Consider the following 20,095-nt stretch of genomic DNA (forward strand, 5'->3'; position numbering starts at 1 on the left):
CCCCAAGGATAAGCAAGGGAGTAAGGTAGCTGAAATTAGGTGATGTTAACTACAGTATCCATGTGGACATATAGGACTAAAGCAGTACAGCACAGTAGTTAGACAGACTTGAGTCACACTACAGGTCAGCCTAGGTTCAAACCTAAGCTCTACTACTAACTAGCTGTGTGAGCTTGAGCAAGTATGTTAAACACTCTGGGCTTCAATTACCTTCTCTCTAAAATAAGGATAACAGTATCTTTTTTTTTTTTTTAACATTTTATGTATTTATTCATGAGAGACAGAGAGAGAGAGGCACAGACACAGGCAGAGGGAGAAGCAGGCTCCATGCAGGGAGCCCGATGCGGGACTCAATCCCGGGTCCCCAGGATCACACCCTGGGCCAAAGGCTGTGCTAAACCGCTGAGCCACCCGGGGTGCCCAGGATAACAGTATCTAATGTATTTTATATTAAAGAGTTAATACAGTAACAAACTTAAAATAGGACCTACTGTGTCAGGCAGTATTCTAAGTGCTGGTTAAAGAAAGAAATAAACCAGAAACCAGAAGCAAGTGTGAAGGCTAAAAGTAATGAACCAGTAACAGAGTCCAGTTAGTAGCTTCAGTGAGAAACACAAAGAGTATTGATGAGAAGAGAGTGTGTGCCCTGAGGACAAGCACCAAGCTGGGTGACAGAGAAACAGGGACACACTGTCAGGACTGTCCACAGCTACCCCACATGCTGGCCTGGATTTATAGCAGCAGTTGGGGAGTAAATCCTAGAATGGTGAGTGGCAACTGACACAACCATAAAATTCACTAAGCTAATAGTTAAGGGTATTTACATAACTTTATTACCTAGATATGGCAGTCCTTAGCAAGTATTTCTATCTCAGTGGTGTGTGTGTGCGCACATGCACCCACATGCACATGTAAAGGGGTTTAAGACAAATAAGCATATACAAATAACTTTTAAAGATCAGTGACTCCTCAATGAACTGTCAATAATCTTTATATTTCATTCAATTATCTAAAAAATACAATGGATTTCTACGAACTTTTATTGAAAAGATTTAGAGAGAATTGCAACAATGAGTATCTGACAACTACGTATTAATCAGCTAGTGGGAAAAGGAATAAATACAATCAAGTACTCAATCTGTTGTAAGGTACAAACAAAAAGTAAAATGGGAATCAGAATAGGTTTCCAAACTTTGCTTTTATTTTTATGTTCCTCAACCTACCAGAAAGCTGTTTTTCCTTACAAACGACGTATCTGAAACATTCAATATCATAAGGGATGATAACCCTAAGCATAAAACCTCTGCTTAGTAAAAATTCCTGAATTCCATATATTGGCAGGTGTAATAAAAAGGTGAGATAGTGGGATCCTGCCAAATACAGACCTGCTCATCATATGAAGATAGAGAAGCCACCAAATGAAAGATGGAGTCCTCAGGAATGCAAACTAAACATACCAGTAGAGAACACTCATGTTGCCTGCATGAACCCCAAAGAAGACTTCTTTTCTAATGAAAAACTCAAGTAACAAGATATCAAAGCACTTTTCTGCTGAAATGCAAAATCTAGTATTTGACTAAACATTATTTTAGTGAATGGTAGTGTTTGAGGCACAAAAATGCAGCCATCTAGATGTTTCATTTTTTTTTTTTTTATAAAATACCCACGGTCCTCTATTTTCCTGGAGACTTTTATTCTATTTTCTCATTTGACTTGAATTATCAGGCTAGCAGAGTTTTTTCACTGCTACAATATGTTCTCAGTCCCATCTAGACACTTAAAACTTCTGCAAAAGCTGGAGGCTGGCAGAAACAGTATCATCTCCCTACCCAAGAAAAATCCTGACTCAACTTTCAAATATCATCAGCTACTTTAGAAATCAGTATTTATAATGGAAGACCAAGTTCAAACAGACAAGATGCTACAGGACAAGAGTATTCACTCTAGTAGACTAAGGGACAACAGAAATTTCCAAAACAGCTAAAACCATTTTGTCATAGGCATTTTTAAGAGCATGAGAGATGAATTAGAAAAAATAGCCTTTTCCAAATAATCCTTTTCTACTCCCTTCCAGTCAACTTGCAGCTTTTTTTAGGACTCTTAGATTTAATCTCACTATCAGCAGACCCCAATTTCTTCACCCCAACCTAGCCATCATGCCAAAACACACACACACACACACACACACACACACACACACACACACACGCCAACAACATGGGGATCTTAAGACACTGGGGAAAATGGAAGGCAGTATATTTACCCAAAAAGGAAAAGTTTCGCTATGGTAGGATTTCTTACCATGAAGGGCATAGCAGATTCAGTGGGTCAAATCCAGCAAGCAGGAGAGATGGTAGCCATTCCTTGTATTTTATCTGTGCTTTAACTGCATGACTTATAAATTCAGAAATATGGTTCCATGGTGCCAATGGGCAACCTTTCTTCAAAAAGTAGCGGAACACTGAAAACTTCTCATACTTTAAGCAGTATGCCAAATGAAGTTCATTTAGTTGGGCTCCATATTTCAAAAGAATATTCACAATCCCAAAAAATTCGCAGCTCCACCACAAAAAAAAAAAAAAAAAAAAAAAAAAGAAGAAGAAGAGAGAAGTTAGACTTTTGCATAAAATAATTCTTACCAAGAGTTACTAGCACTTACAGCTGGAAAATAAATGGCAGATGGAACAGCAGAATGCTATGTGTGTCACAGAGGAAGACCTTCCTCTAAGGTCCTTCTAGTTGGACTTAGAATGAAACTGACACGAGAAAGATTAACAAGAAAAAATCAAATTAAGAAAAAATCAAATTTAACAGGCGTAGGTTTGGAGAATCCACATAGACATGAAATTCCAAAGACAAGGAGGCATGACCTTATATGAGCTAAGAGGGGTTGGGCCTGAGGATACAATTAGCAGGAAGGTAAAATAAGGGGTTTGAAAAAACAAGTGGTCCTATTATGCAGATGAGTTCCTTCGGTAAAGGGGAGTCTCTGATAATAGTTCCCTTCTTGTTGCAGGCTCTCCTTTCCAATGTAAAATTAGGCAGTTATGGGGGAGACAGACAGTTTTTCTTGCATCTGCTAGGTTTTATTCTTTTAACTCAAAATAATCTTATGCCAAAATGATACATTTTGGGACCTCTCATCCTGCAACCCTTCATGTGTCTACTGAATGGGGACTAAGGGTAAGGGAGTATTTTACTTTTTAATTTACACCCTCCTGCATGGTTTTTGACTATGAACAGGTACTGCCCTTAGAATTTAAGACATTCATCTTAAGTAGAGAATTTTAAAAATTATCATTGACTAATAGAAAACTCTCCCCAAATTGTGGGATTTTTGTACGATTAAATATCTACAACAAAATACTTGGAAGCAAAATTAATTAACAAAGTCATCAGGCCTTAAAAGATAGAGGGCTCGTTCTAGGAATCTCCCAGATATCATATCTTTTAGCAAGAGTCTTAATTTCTCTTTTAAGTTTATAATGATAAAAACAAGAAAGGCTTTTTTATGAACAAAAATTTAACTTACAGCTTTATATTTTTAAATTAATCATCTTTATCAAGTACTTTTACAGAATAAAAGTACATTGTTTTATATCTATTCAATTGGTTAGTTGGTTTTTTTTTTTTTTAATGTATCATCCAATACTAGTAAGGTGTGGTTAAATTAACTGAAAATAAGTGTGACCCTTTTCTGAGAGAGCTAACTGGCAAGATATATCAAAAAACATAACAACAATTACAAGGGCACAAGCTCAGCTATATACTATGGAACTCTGAACAAGTTACTTCACCTTTCTGGCACACAGAACTATATAGTATTTCCAAAATAAAATCATATGTAAAGTAAGTTATCATTAAGTTAATTAAAATAAAACATAATTAAATTAGAATAAAACATAATAGGGGTGCACGGCTGGGTTAGTCAGTAGAGCATGCAACTCTTGATCTCATGGTCAAGTTCAAGCCCCATGTTGGGAGTGGAACCTACTTTAAAAAATAAATAAATAAAATAGAATAAATATAAATCTTGGGAATTTATACAAGACAAAATCAAAATGATATTTTGATATTATATCCTATCTGTACAATGTTAACAATAGTGTTATCTGTAACAGACTTTAAAAAGAGAGAAATTACCTAAATGTTTAACAGAGGAGTGGATAAATATAGAATATGATATAATCATTAAAAACTGCAATCATGATGGCTGTGTGACCATATTTTAAAAACTGTTTATGCTACAATTTCAACTATAACAAAGCTCAGTAAAAAGTATGTTTACTATGTACACAACTGTCAAAGAAAAAATGTTATAAAATCATTCTCCTGGGGTACCTGGGTGGCTTAGTCAGTTAAGTGTCTGCCTTCAGCTCAAATCATGATCCCAGGGTCCTGGGCTCTCTGCTCAGTGGGCAGTCTGCTTCTCCTTCTCCCTCTGTGCTCTCTCTGTCTCTGTCTCTGTCTCTGTCTCTCTCTCTCTCTCTCTCCCTTCCTCCCTTCTCACTCTTCTCTCTCTCTCAAGCAAATAAAAACAAAATAAATCATTCTCCCTTTGAAACTGACATTAATACTATTTTAAACAACTATAAATTAAAAAAATATCTCAATCATAGTATTATGGAATCTGAGTAAAAAAGGCATAAAAATTACAGTTAAAACAAATATAAAATGCTTAAGCCACTGTCATATGAAACCAACGACTTCTGAGGACTTATGTATACAATTTGAAATCAAAGTTTTAAAGGCAGTTAAAAAAAACCAAATACATAAGTACACTGTTACTAACTGATGTATATTTTTAAAAACCTATGTCATTCAATCTCCAATTTGTGCTTTTCTTTTCTTTTTTTAAAGATTTTATTTATTTATTCATGAGACACACACAGAGAGAGAGAGAGAGAGGCAGAGACACAGGAAGAGGGAGAAGCAGGCTCCATGCAGGAAGCCTGATGTGGGACTTGATCCTAAGACCTCAGGATCACGCCCTGGGCCGAAGCTGGCACTAAACTGCTGAGCTACCCAGGGATCTCTGTGCTTTTCTTTAGTTAAAATTTTAAACAGTATTTGCCTTACTTTTAGCTATTTACATAATAAGGAGAAAAAAAATATTGAGGAGTGCCTGGGTGGCAGTGTCAGTTGGACATTCAACTCTTGGTTTTAGCTCAGGTCGTGATCTTAGGATGAGCCCTGAGTGGTACCATGGCGTCGCACTCTGCGCTCAGCTTGAGTCTACACCAATTCTACTACCCAGGAGCCCCCTCTAAAATTTCTTTATAAAAATTAATAGCCTTTTTGCCTGTCTACCATCTCACTATTTTTCCTGATGAGAGGTCTATCATTCATATTATTATTCTTGAAAACAGCCCTGTATGTATGTATTTTTTCCTCTGGTTCTTTTTCAGATATAGGAAAGCTGAGAAATCAGTTGCCAGCAGTCTTGTACTACAAGAAATGCTGAAAGATATACTTCTGACGGATGGTTCTGAACAGTTATCACCAATTTATTTCAACCACTTTGACCTCATTTGACTAGGCTCTCATTATTTTGCCTGCAGTTATTCCTTGCTGCTTCTACTATTGAACAGACAAGCTACACATGGACTGCTGAACAAGTTCCAATAAATATGCAGGTAAACTATGAGAAACTGCTTCACTACAAATGTGATATATAATTCTCAAGAAGCCTGGCAATTTTCAAGGCATGAGTGTTTACATGTGCAATTCAGGGACTGGCTGAATTCTTCCATCTAGTGCTCTGAAACCATCAATAGCCGAACCACAGATACTTTAGCTCTTAATGATTTAGCTCTTGAAACACATTTTTGCTATAGAATACAAAGGTAAATGAAAGCCCTAAATGCAAGCCATTAGATTAAATGCTACAGATGGGTTCTCCAGCCATTTTCTGTTCAGAAAAAACTACAAAACAATTAGTGGCTTTCTTATTAAAATTTCAATATAGCACCCAGGCATGTGGCTCCTGCTAAGAAAATTTTAAGAACAAGGCCAAAAGATAAGTCATTCATCTCTAATTTTAAGAACAAGGCCAAAAGATAAGTCATTCATCTCTAAAATGTAGGAGAAACATATGCACATACAATTCCTTTTAATAACAAAATTAGTATTTATTCTGTACCAGGCACTATGTTAAATGTGTTACATGGAAGATTTGCCTTCATCCTCATAACAACCCTAAGAAGTAAGATCTATCATTATCTCCATTCTAGACACAAAAATTGAAGCTTAGTCATGAGATGGTAACTGGTGGTATGGGTGTAACATCAAACCAAAATCTACAGTGAATATGATGGCAAATATATGAGACAGCTCTCCTCTAACTATTATGAAAACTGAACGCTTCATGAAATAGTCAAATGAAATTGAGGGATACTTTAAGGCCAGATTTATGTTTCCCAAAGTATGTTCCATGGAACACTAGACCCTAAAAATGATCCATATGACAAAGGCTTCATAATGAAAATATTTGAGAAACCCTATATGGCATACAGTAAGGTCAGAAAAGAGAGAACTATATGATGAATTTATTTTTTAAAAGTATGCTAGAAAAAATAATAATAAAATATGCTAGTTACATTTTTTAATTAAATGCCAAAATGTCTTCAACCTCTAGACACATCTCAGAAGAATCTTTTTTTTTTCCCCCCAGAAGAAATATCTCTCCTGATTGAGCCATCCAGGGGTCCCCAGAAGAAATATCTTTAAAATTAAAGAAATGGATCTGTTAAAAAGAAAATCACAGGCATGGCATCGCCTGGGTTAAAGTCCCAAGTCAGTAAACCAAGACTTAAAACCTAACCTAACTGTAGTTTCAACATCCTAAGGAATGTGACCTTTAACCGGAAAACATGGAATTTTCTGGTCAATTTTAGAAAACTTACTGATGGATCTTCATTCCCTTAGGAAGGCAACCTTGCCTAAATAATGCATTCCTTGATAATAAGTTCCTGTCTCCTTTTTTATGCTTTCTGCCTTTAAAAACCTTTTTTGTCTAGTTCAGTGATGATCCCCTCTATTTGCTAGATGGGATGCTGCCAGATTCATGAATCATTTAATAAAGCCAATTAAGATCTTCAAATTTACTCAGTTGAATTTTTTTAACAGGTCCAATTGTTAATCTGAATAAAGCATAATAGAGTTTAAAATGCCCCCAAAAGTCTATAAACACAAGAACAAAAGTATATTTATAGTAAACCTAAGTTCATCCTATTTTCAAACTTTTCAAACTTATGTAGATTCATTCTCTTCTTTAGGAATTCACAGACAACCCCATAAGAAAAACTCTTAGAAGCCTTTCAGGAAAAAAATTTAGTGAACACTGCTCAACCCTGTGTTTCCTGGACTTAATTAACTATAGAACCCCTTATGTCCTATGGAATATCTATTAACAACCTATAGAATTACTATTCTACAAAATACACATTGGAAAACCAGTTATCAGCCTTGGTTTGAACAAGAGCACACTCCTAAAAGGCTTACGTAACTCCCTACTACTACATTTATAGACCCTTTTCTTTTCTTTTTTTTTTTTTTAATTTTTATTTATTTATGATAGTCACACAGAGAGAGAGAGAGGCAGAGACACAGGCAGAGGGAGAAGCAAGCTCCATGCACCGGGAGCCCGACGTGGGATTCGATCCCGGGTCTCCAGGATCGCGCCCTGGGCCAAAGGCAGGCGCTAAACTGCTGCACCACCCAGGAATCCCTATAGACCCTTTTCTAACAAAACTATCATTTATATGGCAAATAATAAACACAAAATGAAATGAATGATCATAAACTTTGTCAGCATGCCCTGAGCTTTTGAGAAAGCTATTAAGAAAGTCTCAAATATATGTGTAAGCTCCAGAAAGAAACACAAGCAACTTCAGTATTCTACATGAGCTTGATTATCATATATTATTGAGCAACAAAAGACACTAGGGCTTAGATAACCCTTGATTAAATTATAAGTTACATGGACATAAGTATGTGATTCCCTTATTACTTCACTCAAGCCCCAATGAAGAACTAGGAAACTCTCAAAGAGCCTAGGAATTAAATAGTTCATCTTACTTTTTTTTTTAATTTTTTATTTATTTATGATAGTCACACAGAGAGATAGAGAGGCAGAGGGAGAAGCAGGCTCCATGCAGGGAGCCTGACGTGGGATTCAATCCTGGGCCTCCAGAATCGGGCCCTGGGCCAAAGGCAGGTGGCAAACCGCTGCGCCACCCAGGGATCCCTAGTTCATCTTACTTAACGTAAGTATCAAGAGCTAATTGTGACACTGTTATAAAACAGTGAAAATGAACAGATACTAAGAGAAGTTTAAAAACTAAAAAAGTGTCTAGCCCTTATTTTAGGGTTGTACCTTTATCATCATTCTGCTCTTTGAAATTCAAAATGTGTACAGAAACAGTATCCTGATAACAGAAGCACAATAAAAGGAAATTCAACATGTTAACAAGACTTCTTTTAAACAAACAGAAGCAGGCAAACATCTTGAGCATTTTATGTCCAATTAGCCAACAAAACATCTAACCAACTTATTAGCTGAATTATCAAAAGGTCATATAGTCAGTTTTACTGAATGGCTCCCAGCCAACAGTTGAAAACAAAATGAAGACATTAGGTTGTCAGGTGTGATATGATCATGAGAGTAGGCACAATTTCTAGAAAACTAATATGATAACAATGATCACTATCAATTAGACAAAATCAAGTCAGTTATGCCACGATCATGTTCTACAGTCATATATAAAAGGCACTGACATTTGTTCAAATTGTACTGTACTTCCTTCCTCCTTCACCCACTCCAGTTAAAGGAGTCTTTTTCTTGTATTTTCTCATTTGAGCTGAATTACTTAACTATGCTTTTCAAAGAACGGCTTTCATGTCACTACAACTGTTAACTTTTTAGCCCCAAAGGACAAGATTGTTTTTTGTACAGTGGTGGAGGAAATACCTTTCCATTATGCCTTGCAGTGGTGAAAAGAGCTAAAGATCATTGCCTCAAATGGAAGCTTATACTCTCAAAGGGATACAGAACAAAAATGTTTCAAAATCCTGAGCTAAAAAGTTAACTTGTCTGAATGAAGCAGAAAACAGTAAGAAGGGAAAACTTAAAACCCAGAGCCATTATTTATATTTATTATTTTCATCACCTTTCTATATTCATCGTACTATTTGTAAAAGCAGATCAAACTTCACTGAAACACAATAGGGCAACAGTCCAAGAAGGGCCACAAATACTAAATTTCTAGATCTCAGAGAAATACCAAAAAACACACAAATGCAAAAATCAAACTAACATTATTATAAGAACATATGGCTGCTATAAAAATTTCAAAACTTACACCACTAACCTCATTATCTCTTACCTAATCTCTGAAAATTTGAGTATCTAATAATAATTTCAGAAAATAGTCTTTCAGAAAATAGTCTTCCAAATTAACTCAAATTCTTATTAATAGTTGGTAAATGGAATAAAGAAAATTCATATATTGTTTCATATAGAAAAACAATAGTTATTTTTAAATGAAAATTATATGCAATTATCCTTTCTTTTTATTTATTTTTTAAAGATTTTATTTATTTATTCATGAGAGACACGGGGGCGGGGGGCAGAAACATAGGCAGAGGGAGAAGCAGGCTCCATGCAGGGAGCCCAATGTGGGATTCGATCCCAGGACCCCAGGATCACATCCTGGGCTGAAGGCAGACGCTAAACCACTGAGCCACCCAGGCGTCCCTTATCCTTTCTTTTTAAATGGCAATTCTAATTAATTTTTGTGTGTGACTGTAGAGAACCCAAATCTTTTTTTCTTTTTAAAATTTTATTTTTAAGTAATCTCTATACCCAACGTGGGGCCTAAGCTCACAATCCCAAAATGAAGAGTAGCATGCTCTTTCAACTGAGCCAGCCAGGTGCCCCTTAGAATTCAAATTTTAAGATACATACCTACTGAAAGAAATAACAAAAAATTAACAAATTTTTCAATATTGTTTTTTTTCCCCCAGACACTCGGCTAAGTTACCCTCTTGATATACTAAAACAAAACCTACTGGGAAAATGACACCTTTCTTGTTTGATAAGCGAAGTTTTATATGGAGTTCCAAAATAATCCAATGATTCTCACACTGCATGTACAGTGACTGACATGTAAACTAATAGCAGACATTAATTAGCTAATATAAATTAGTATAGAGGAGATCCCTGGGTGGCTAAGCAGTTTAGCGCCTGCCTTTGGGTCCAGGGTGTAATCCTTGAGTCCGGGGAATCGAGACCCATATCGGGCTCCCTACATCGGCGCCTGCTTCTCCCTCTGCCTATATCTCTGCCCCTCCCTCTCTCTCTGTGTCTCTCATGAATAAATAAATAAAATCTTTTTAAAAAATTTTAATCTCTATATTATTTTTATTTTTTTTAAGATTTTATTTATCTATCCATGAGAGACAGAGAGAGAGAGAGGCAGAGACACAGGCAGAGGGAAAAGCAGGCTTCATGCAGGGAGCCTGATGTGGGTCTCGATCCTGGGACTCCAGGATCACGCCCTGAGCTAAAGGCAGACAGACGCTCAACCACTGAGCCACCCAGGCGTCCCTAGAGATTAAATTCTAATTGATATTGTTTTCTAGAGAAAAGGAAGATGGCAGGGAGAAAATTAATCTTGATATTTTTTTACTATGGGCCAAAATTTGTACAATGTACTAAAGTCAACTCCTTTACATACACATATTAAATGTGAGCATATGTGATTGTGATACTACCATCGCTCAGATTTAGTCCCTTGGGAAAGGTTTCCCCTTCAATTAAATTCCCCACAAAGTAAGTAATAATGACCAAGATGTCTCAAAATTAAGTCTATTGCCATGAGTCCCAGGCAAACAAGTGAAAAGTCAAATAGAAAGACTATGTACCCTCATAAAATGAGTATTTTGATGTTTTAAGCTTTTTTCCTATAGGTTAGTAAATAGTATCTTCCAATGACTTTTCTAACTGAAAAAAAATCTACCTTATTAATTAAGAACACATTTGGTCCAATTAAAAGCTCCTACATAGGAAGAAAATCCTGGGTGGCTCAGCGGTTTAGCGCTGCCTTCAGCCCAGGGTGTGATCCTGGAGACCCAGGATCAAGTCCCACGTCGGGCTCCCTGCATGGAGCCTGCTTCTTCCTCTGCCTGTGTCTCTGCCTCTCTCTCTTTCTGTGTGTGTCTCTCATGAATAAATAAATAAAATCTTTAAAAAAAAAAATAGCTGATAAGCCCTTTTAAAGCCACCAAACCGGATTTCAATTGTGGTCTATAGGGTCACTTCACAGAGCAAACTTCCAAGAGTAGCAAAAACAAAGCTTGTTAGCTCATGTCTGTGACGAAGGACCACTGTACAGCATACTGCTGCTTCTTTACTCAATTTTCAGCAGTTTGATCATCCTTGAGCGTGCCCCTTTTTTTTTTTTTTTTTTGGCTTTATCCTGTATCAGTTTACTGAACTTGCTAAATCTATAAATGTTTATCTTTTATCCAATGTTGGGAAGCTTTTGCCATTATGAGTTCACATAATTTTCCTGTAACAACCTCCCCTCTTTTTCTGGACTCTAATAACATAAATGTCAACCCGTTGAAATTGTCCCTCAGGACCCTAAGGCTCTGTCCTTTTTTATTTCCCCCAATCTTTTCTTTCTGTTCTTCTGTTTGGATAATTTCTATTGGTTTAACTTCAAGTTAAATTGACTCTTTCCTCTGTCAGTTCCCTTCTGCTATAGAGCCCAGGTAGAGAAATTTTCATTTCAGATACTCTATTTTCCAGTTATAAAATCTCTACGTGCCTCCTCTTCTACAGTTTTTATTTCTCAGTTGAGAATTTCTACCTTTCCATTTATTTCAAGTGTGTTTACTTTAAATAGCACATCATAATAGCTGCTTTCAATTACTTGATATTTCCAATAGCTAAATTATCTCAGGTTTGACACCTGTTAATTCTTTTCCTCTGAAAACTGAGTAAAGTTAACTGGTTCCTCACAAGTCAAGTAATTTTAGACTATATCCTAGATATTATGATGTTATTATTGTGTAGGCTCTGTGCCCTGTGTCCTGTTATAATCCTTAGAAGAATACTGACTTTTGCTTGTTTATTTTAGCAGGTATATAACCTAGTCAGTTTAGATTGCAATTTCTGTTTCACGTTCTACAGACTGAGGTTCCAATGTCAATTCAATCTTCAAAGCCTTTGCTATGCTATTTTGAGTCTGGTCCCATGAAATGTGCCACTCAGGGGTTACTCTGAGACTTGGGTAACAGTTTAAATCTTATTTTCAATAATCTGGGACTGTCACTCAAAGCCTGGGGTGACCTTGGGATTTACGCAGATTTATAGAGTATCAGGCAGTGCCCTTCTCCAGCTCTCTTCTCCAGAATTCCCCTCACACTCTCTGTCCCATAGGGTTCAATTTACCCGATTCTTCAGGCCAGAAAACCTTAATTTTAAGGTGTTTCAGGATTAATAGGGCCACTGAGTCATATAGTTTAATTCAAACTACATTTGGGATGCCTGGATGGCTCAGTGGTTGAGCATCTGCCTTCGGCTCAGAGCATGATCCCGGAGTCCTGGTATGGAGTCCCACATCGGGCTCCCCACAAGAAGCCTGCTTCTCCCTCTGCCTATGTCTCTGCCTCTCTCTCTTTTGTGTCTCTCTCATGAATAAGTAAATAAAATCTTAAAAAAAAAAAAAAAATCAAACTACACTCAGTACCTGATGAGGCATGAGCTTAGCTGCTATTCCTCCAAAAGGTAAAATGAAGGCCAGAAAAGACTATCAATACATTGGAAAAAGACACATACAAACTATCTGAAACCATTATGTTCTAATATAATTTTTTAAAAGTAAAAGTCTGACCTAATAATAAAATATAATGGAGATAGATACATATAAAGACAGACAATTAAAACAACTAAAGTCATCAATGCCACCCTACTTAAGAAAAACCAGAAGTGTTAAGAAAGACAAAACTTGAAGGGTTACACAACAAACTACTATGAAATCATGAAAGTGATGCATAGAGTAGGTCCCAGATACTCAGATTCAGCAAAGCCCCAAATATTCAGACTACAACATATATCTAGAAGCTTACATTCAGAAAAAATGAAATGAACTACTATTTTAAAGAGCAAATATTTAAAAATGCTAGAACGAAAAGCTTAGTAAATAAATTTTGATAGATATTTCAATTAAATTGTGGAGAGCTGTCCATAATAGTAAATTCAGGAGAGCCAATGAAATCTGGGGTATGCTTACAACCTCTTCTGTGTCATTAAAAACAAGAGTGTCTATCTGCATATTCCATTCCATTCCATTAATAGATGGACATAGCCTTATTCTTACTATCCACTTTAAGGCCTTAGGAGTCTTATAGACAAGTACTGGCCAGAAGCTAATAAAACATCAGTAATTCTTAATTTATTCTACTTTACAGGATCACAGAAGATTATTAGCAAAACAAACATTTTACTTTTTAATTACCCTGACTCACATAAAGAAATGCCACATACTAAATACATCAAAAGTACAATAATATTTACAAAACTAAAGTTTCATTTTTAGGCTAAGAACAAGTCTTACAAATTTCGAATGGTAAATAACTTAAACACAATCAATGCTTTGATAAAGTCATTTTAATTCTTTTTACATCCCCCAGCTAAAGTATAATTTACAAAAAAGATTTTAAGATATTTAAAACATACAACATAATAATCCCTAAATATACACACTGTGAAAGGATTCCCCCCCCATCGAATTAACACATCCATCACGTCACATATTTACCTTTTTTTTAGCGAGAGTTTAAATTCTATTCTCTTAGCAAATTTCATTTACACAATACAGTGTTATCAACTATAGTCATCATGTTATATATTAGATCCTCATCATATGACTTAATGTTTTAATTCTTGAATTGTCTTAAAAACCAAGAATTACCAAAGAAATTTATTTTTTAATGTTTTATTTTTAAGTAGTCTCTACACTTAACAACAAGGGGCTTAAACCCACAACCCCAAGAGATGAAGAGATGCAACATTTCTAGGCACTCCATTAACGGAGTCAGCCAGGCGCCCCACCCTCCATTTACTTTAATACACTGAAAGTACTCTCTAAAGTTGCTACAGTTAAAAATATAATCCATATCCAAAAAGAGAAGAGAAAAAAAACCTGACATTATCACTTCATTTTTACTGTACTTTGGCAGAATAAGGTACATCCTAGAGGGTTGTTTTTAAGTCAATAATTTAGCAATGTGAGATATTAAGTTTCATCAAAGAAGAAGATCACTTGGAAATACATCTCCATATAGCAAAAAAGAATAAAAATACAGCAAAAATACATACTCCTTTTGGAAAGCCATACACATGGGAGAACTGAATCCAAAAATGAGACACATCTGGGCATCTGGACTGTAGCCATGCTGTAGTAACATTTCTAGGCACTCTTCATGCCCTCCAAACACTGCTGAATAAACGGGACTCACTTTGTCTGGCCCAGTGTCACAAACGCGATTGGTAAGGGGTATTAATAAGTCCAAGATTCTGTAACCACACAAATTCAGGAGCATTTAATGTATATGTACATGAATACAGGCAACATTTCTACAACACATATGTTAAGAGTCACCCACTGATTGATTTAAAGTCTTTCTGTCTCCTACCTACATTAAATTATTACAAGTTGTACACTCCAAAATGTTACCCTTACTACTGTTGCTTTCTTTATACAAAGGTCCTTACATATATCTAAAACAGAATTAAATAATATTACCATAAGTAAACAGGGAACAGGTTGTCCTTATTTTTTCACTATTTACCTTGACACCACCATCACCTACTCCCCCCAAATCAAATTTTGTTACATATTTTAGGATCCAGTAATTTAAAACTTCATTATACCAGATATAAGTTTATATCAAGAAAATAATTTTCCTTCTTAAAGGAAAAAAGTTTTACTTTTTTTTTTAAGTGTTGAGCTCTTTTTTCTTAAAGATTTTATTTATTCATGAGAGACACAGACAGAGGGAGAAGCAGGCTCCTCGCAGGAAGCTCAATGTGGGACTCGATCCCAGGACTGGAATCACGCCCTGAGCCAAAGGCAGACACTCAACCACTGAGCCACCCAGGCGTCCCAACTTTTACTTTTGTTAAATAAAACTAAAGTTTTCTTTTTCTCATTAATAAGAATTTTTAAAGATGGTGAGTAACATAAAGTGAATAGTATTTTCATGAGGAGGAAATAAGAACTTCTGCTAAAATATTCTATTATCTGAAAAGAATATGAGCTCTTTAAAAACTAAGGCAGATTTATAAAGAAACTGGTTGCTAAGTAGAGGAAGTCCAAAAGAAAATCATTAAAACCTAAGTTCCTAGATTATTTGTAAACTTGCTTCCAGGACTCAGCTGGAAAGAAAGGACTAGTCTACTCTTCTAAAGTTTAAAAATAAAACTGGGGTTCCCTGGGTGGCTCAGGGGTTTAGCGCCTGCCTTTGGCCCAGGGCACAATCCTGGAGTCCCGGGATCGAGTCCCACTTTGGGCTCCCAGCATGGAGCCTGCTTCTCCCTCTGCCTGTGTCTCTGCCTCTCTCTCTCTGTGTCTATCATGAATAAATAAATCTTAAAAAAAAATAAAATAAAATAAGAACCTGTAAGGATAGGTCAGCTATGAAATCCCCCCTCTTTCTGGGAAAAGAAAGGCAGGTTTACTCCAAAGCTACTTTCCTTTTGTAAGGTAGGCTTAAGATGATAACATTTAAGTAGAATTTAAACTCACAGAAGGCGTTACACTAGAAGTAGTCTATGGAAGAAACTGTCATGACAAACAGAATTCCCAAAATTGAGGACAACTCCCAAGAGGGTTTTGGTATCAATGTAAAGTTTATCATATAATTGCACCTAACACTTATGTTTAAATAACAACCAAGAATTTTAAGAAAAATACCAAATCTTAAAACCTAAGCATTCTGTTAAAATAAAGAATCTGTTTAATGTCCCTTAATAAATGGGTTTAACTTTTAAAAATGAGTTGGAAAAATTATACAAGATGCAAAAATACTTACAAATATCTTTGAGGAAACAGTAAAATACTGTGCCACCTAGTGGCAAACTAACCAAATTACAGAATGGTTGCAATCATAAGTAATGACAATTTCTCTACTATTTTTAAACAACTATAAAACAGTTTAGAATTATGACTCTAAATACTTTAAACATATATTTTTAAAGCTATTCATTGTCTATTTATGTTAAGATGGGCTACCATATTCTCACAGGTATAACCAGGTCATTAGCTTCAAAGATTCCTGGAACCCCCAATTTCATGGAGTTCCAACTTTCTTTTAGTCTTCCTCTCTCCAGAAAACAGAAAAAAATTCAAAAAAAATTTTTGGCTAAGGAAAAAGAGTAATAGAAGGAGGGAAAAGAATCAAGCTGGACTTGAGATCAGATAAAGAGAAGTCCAGTAAAAGGATCAAGATGGGGAGAACTGTAAAACCCAAACAAAAGAAAGACTCGACCCAAAAGGGGTCAAAAATTCAAAAGCTTTCTGGGGTCAGGGAGGTATCATAACTAAGTTGAATAAGGTCAATGGATCAAGAACTAAAGACACCTGGAATAAAACCAGAGCAGAGAAGAGCATGGCCACAGCTTGAGCAATCAAAGGAAAGACTTAACACCCTGAGGATGCCCCAAAATTCCGTCTGTAGCCACTCTGCTCACACAAGACTAAGAGGAGCTGGGGTTGCACAGGGGATACATGGGGGTAGGGCTATTCATACAGTAGGTTGGCAGAGAAGGGAATACCAAGGATTTTGCCTAGAAACAAAGGGCCTGGCCCAGAAGATTTATTCCTTATTACCTTTTGATTATGATACCATTTTAATTTTCTCTTTTAATACTTACTTTGTATGGCCCATTTGTGCAGCTGCATGAATAGGTAACTGCCAATTGTCCTCATTACAGTAAAGATCAGGATCTGCACCACTGGACACCAAAAGCTCGACACATTCTATGTGGCCCTCTTGAGCAGCAATGAACAAGGGAGTAGCTTTGTCCAATGCTTGACAATTAACATTTGCACCTAATACAAAATATAACATTTAACAGATAATCCTAATTTATGGGGGGGAAAAGTGATTAACATAAATTTCAAAACAGCTGTCTTAAAAGGGTTTTATAGTACAATAGTTTTTCCAACCCCAGTGGATACTGTTGTATAAACACTGATTTTCCATGTTTGCTGGTAATCATTTAAATTGTGCTTAAAAAAAAAAAATGTGCTTTTATGTTAACAAGGAAACAAGTGATTAGTATTTTAGAATTCATTTTTAAGTTAAAACAAAAATCTTATTCAATGAAGGATTCATTTCATTCCAATCTGTGCTCCAGCAAGTACTCTGTGGGCCCAATAAGTAATCATTGAAAAGGGAAAAATGCAAACCATCAAATATGGATAACATGTTTGATTATTACAGAAAAAGAGGAAAAATCTAAATTATAAGACATTATAAATGCCATTAATCAATTCAGGCTGAGATCTATGAAAAAAAAATTCCCCTAGGTATGATATACCTTGTGGCTATGCCTTAAAACTAATGTTGACTATATTCTTCATTATATCTCTTTTCTTCATGACCATAGCATGATAGAACCTTATAATGAAAGGGAAAATGTCTAGTTAAATGGGTTTCTGAGATGATTTTAAAAAAACAAAAATTAATCAATTATTTAAATGGCAGTGCATTAAGATGTAAAAAAGTTGAAAGTGACCACTTTTTCTGAAGGTTTTAAAAATAGCTAATTTCCCTCAATTTTTTTTAATTTCCCTCAATTTTTCTCATTGACAAAGTGTGTTAAATATGCTAAGTATGGTGTCATTACATGACTGTGAGAATTTTTAAATTTCTCTAATATGTCTCAGTGGAAAAGTCCTCTTCAAAACAAGGGAAAAAACTATCTTTTTGAAAGGATGTTCCATAAATGCACCTGGAATAAACCACAGCCTTGAGATAGATAAAAACTATGCAAAACACAAATAGTGAATTAAGGGATTTTATGGAACTTGCAGAAATTCCAAATGGACACTCAAGACATTCAGACAAGTAGAATGTTCCTGACTTATACAAGGTGGATGCTTCACCTACCATCAGCCTCAGAAAGAAGGGAACACTAATTACTGAGAAAAGACTAAGTCGAGAAAGAAATCTACTTAACTTTCCGTTTTAAGCAATATTTCATTTTGATTGAAACTTTCAAACTATCAAAAAGAACAAGGAACCAGGATCTCTAAAATTACAGGAAGAAAAGTTAGGAAAATGACAGATAATCCACTGAAAAGAAAATAATTTTAACAAGTTAGGAACATAAAGCTGCATTATAAACATACCTACATAGCTTTTTCAATTTGCTGTTCATAACTATTCAGAGGGGGGGGAAGAAAGGAACAAAGCAAAACAAAACAGGTGCCTAGCATTAAAGAACAAAATAAAATGGAGTATTCTGGGAGACATGCTAGGCCTGAAGAAACAGTCATTAAGGTGCTGTTTAACCTTTTATTCTAAATATTAGTTACACACTAATACTTAGAACTTAAAGGACTGAAAGCCATAAAATGAATTAGGACAACCTCAGGAAGACAAGTCACATGAGAAGAAAACCTGTTTCTAAGCCCTAATTCTGCCAGTAAATATTTTCTAGATCTTTGGCAAGGCACTTAAACACTCAGGACCTATGATTCTCAATCTAAAAACATACATGTTGAGACACCTGAATGGCTCAGGGGTTGAGCACCTGCCTTTGGCATAGGGCGTGATCCTGGAGTCCCAGGATCAAGTCCCACATCGGGCTCCCTGCACGGAGCATGCTTCTCTCTCTGCCTCTCTCTCTCTGTGTGTCTCTCATGAATGAATAAATAAAATCTTTAAAAAATAAAATAAAATAAAAACATACATGTTTAAATAAGAGATTTTGAAGATTCCTCTCAATGCTAAGACTCAATATTTGTAACAGATACCTTAATTTGGCACTTAATATTTCTTCGCTCCAGGGCACCTAGGTCGCTCAATCTGGTTAAGCACATGCAGGACTCAATCCCAGGACCGGGATCATGACCCAAGCCAAAGGCAAACGCTCAACCACTGAGCCACCCAGGTGCCCCTGATCTCAGAGTCCTGGTATTGAGCCCCACATCAGGCTCCCTGCTCAGTGGGGAGTCTGCTTCTCCCTTTTCCTCTCCCTCCCTCCCCCTTTTCATGCTCTGTCTCTCTCTCTCTCCCTCTCCCTCAAATAAATATCTTAAAAAATTTTTTTTCTTTGCTCCAAACTTCAACTTGAGCATTTGAAGTTTGTAAAGAGAAAGAAGAAATAAGAAACTATGTACTTTGCTGTCTAAATAAACTTTGTTTCATATATTTGGAGGTAACTTTTTTTTTTTAAGTAGGCTCCATGCACCCAACATGGGATGGGGCTTGAACTCACATGAGCCTGAAATCAAGACCTGAGCTAAGATCAAGAGTCATACACTTAACCAACTGAGCCACCCAGGCACCCTTGGAGGTAATTTATGAAAAATCTAAGTATGACAGACATATATAAAAAGGGTAGGTATTTTTTAAAAATTTTTTGTCCTACTGGCAAATCTAGTGTATTTCCCATCTACTCTTAACTATCCATGCTTCATCAGGTTATTTACTGTGAGTGAATACACAGTGTTTGGAGGAATTTAAAAGCCCTTACATAACAAACATTCCTGGTCACAGAAATGTCATACAGCATAAGAATGCCACCTCAACATCATCTTCTCCAATGTGTAATGTTTGTCACAAAGAAACCCTTAGCAATTTTATGTTGCTATTAACATCATAAAGTGTAAACAAGCTTTCAAACAAAACCATTCAAATAATCATACAATTCATCAAAACATACAACTCGAAGGTTTAATATACAAAACAGCTACCTAGGGGATCCCTGGGTGGCTCAGCGGTTTGGTACCTGCCTTTGGCCCAGGGCGTAATCCTAGAGTCCCGGGATCGAGTCCCACATCGGACTCCCTGC

The 20,095-nt window shown here is 36.1% G+C and overlaps 1 protein-coding gene across 7 annotated transcripts in view; it reads right to left on the reverse strand.

Moving 5' to 3' along the window:
- Positions 1–20,095, reverse strand: part of ASB3 (ankyrin repeat and SOCS box containing 3) — a 104,481-nt gene that overhangs the window by 16,508 nt on the left and 67,878 nt on the right. For 6 of the 7 annotated variants that reach the window (XM_025466866.3, XM_049115497.1, XM_025466876.3 and 3 more), the window contains 3 exons: positions 16,946–17,123; positions 14,390–14,587; positions 2,302–2,559 (listed from right to left, as the gene is read on the reverse strand). In XM_025466866.3, the coding sequence (XP_025322651.1) occupies positions 2,302–2,559; positions 14,390–14,587; positions 16,946–17,123 (634 nt within the window). The remainder of the gene's footprint in view (positions 1–2,301; positions 2,560–14,389; positions 14,588–16,945; positions 17,124–20,095) is intronic. The other variant, XM_049115499.1, reaches the window with a different exon arrangement.

The sequence above is a fragment of the Canis lupus genome, chromosome 10, assembly GCF_003254725.2.
Source record: "Canis lupus dingo isolate Sandy chromosome 10, ASM325472v2, whole genome shotgun sequence".
Classification (NCBI taxonomy): Eukaryota; Metazoa; Chordata; class Mammalia; order Carnivora; family Canidae; genus Canis; species Canis lupus.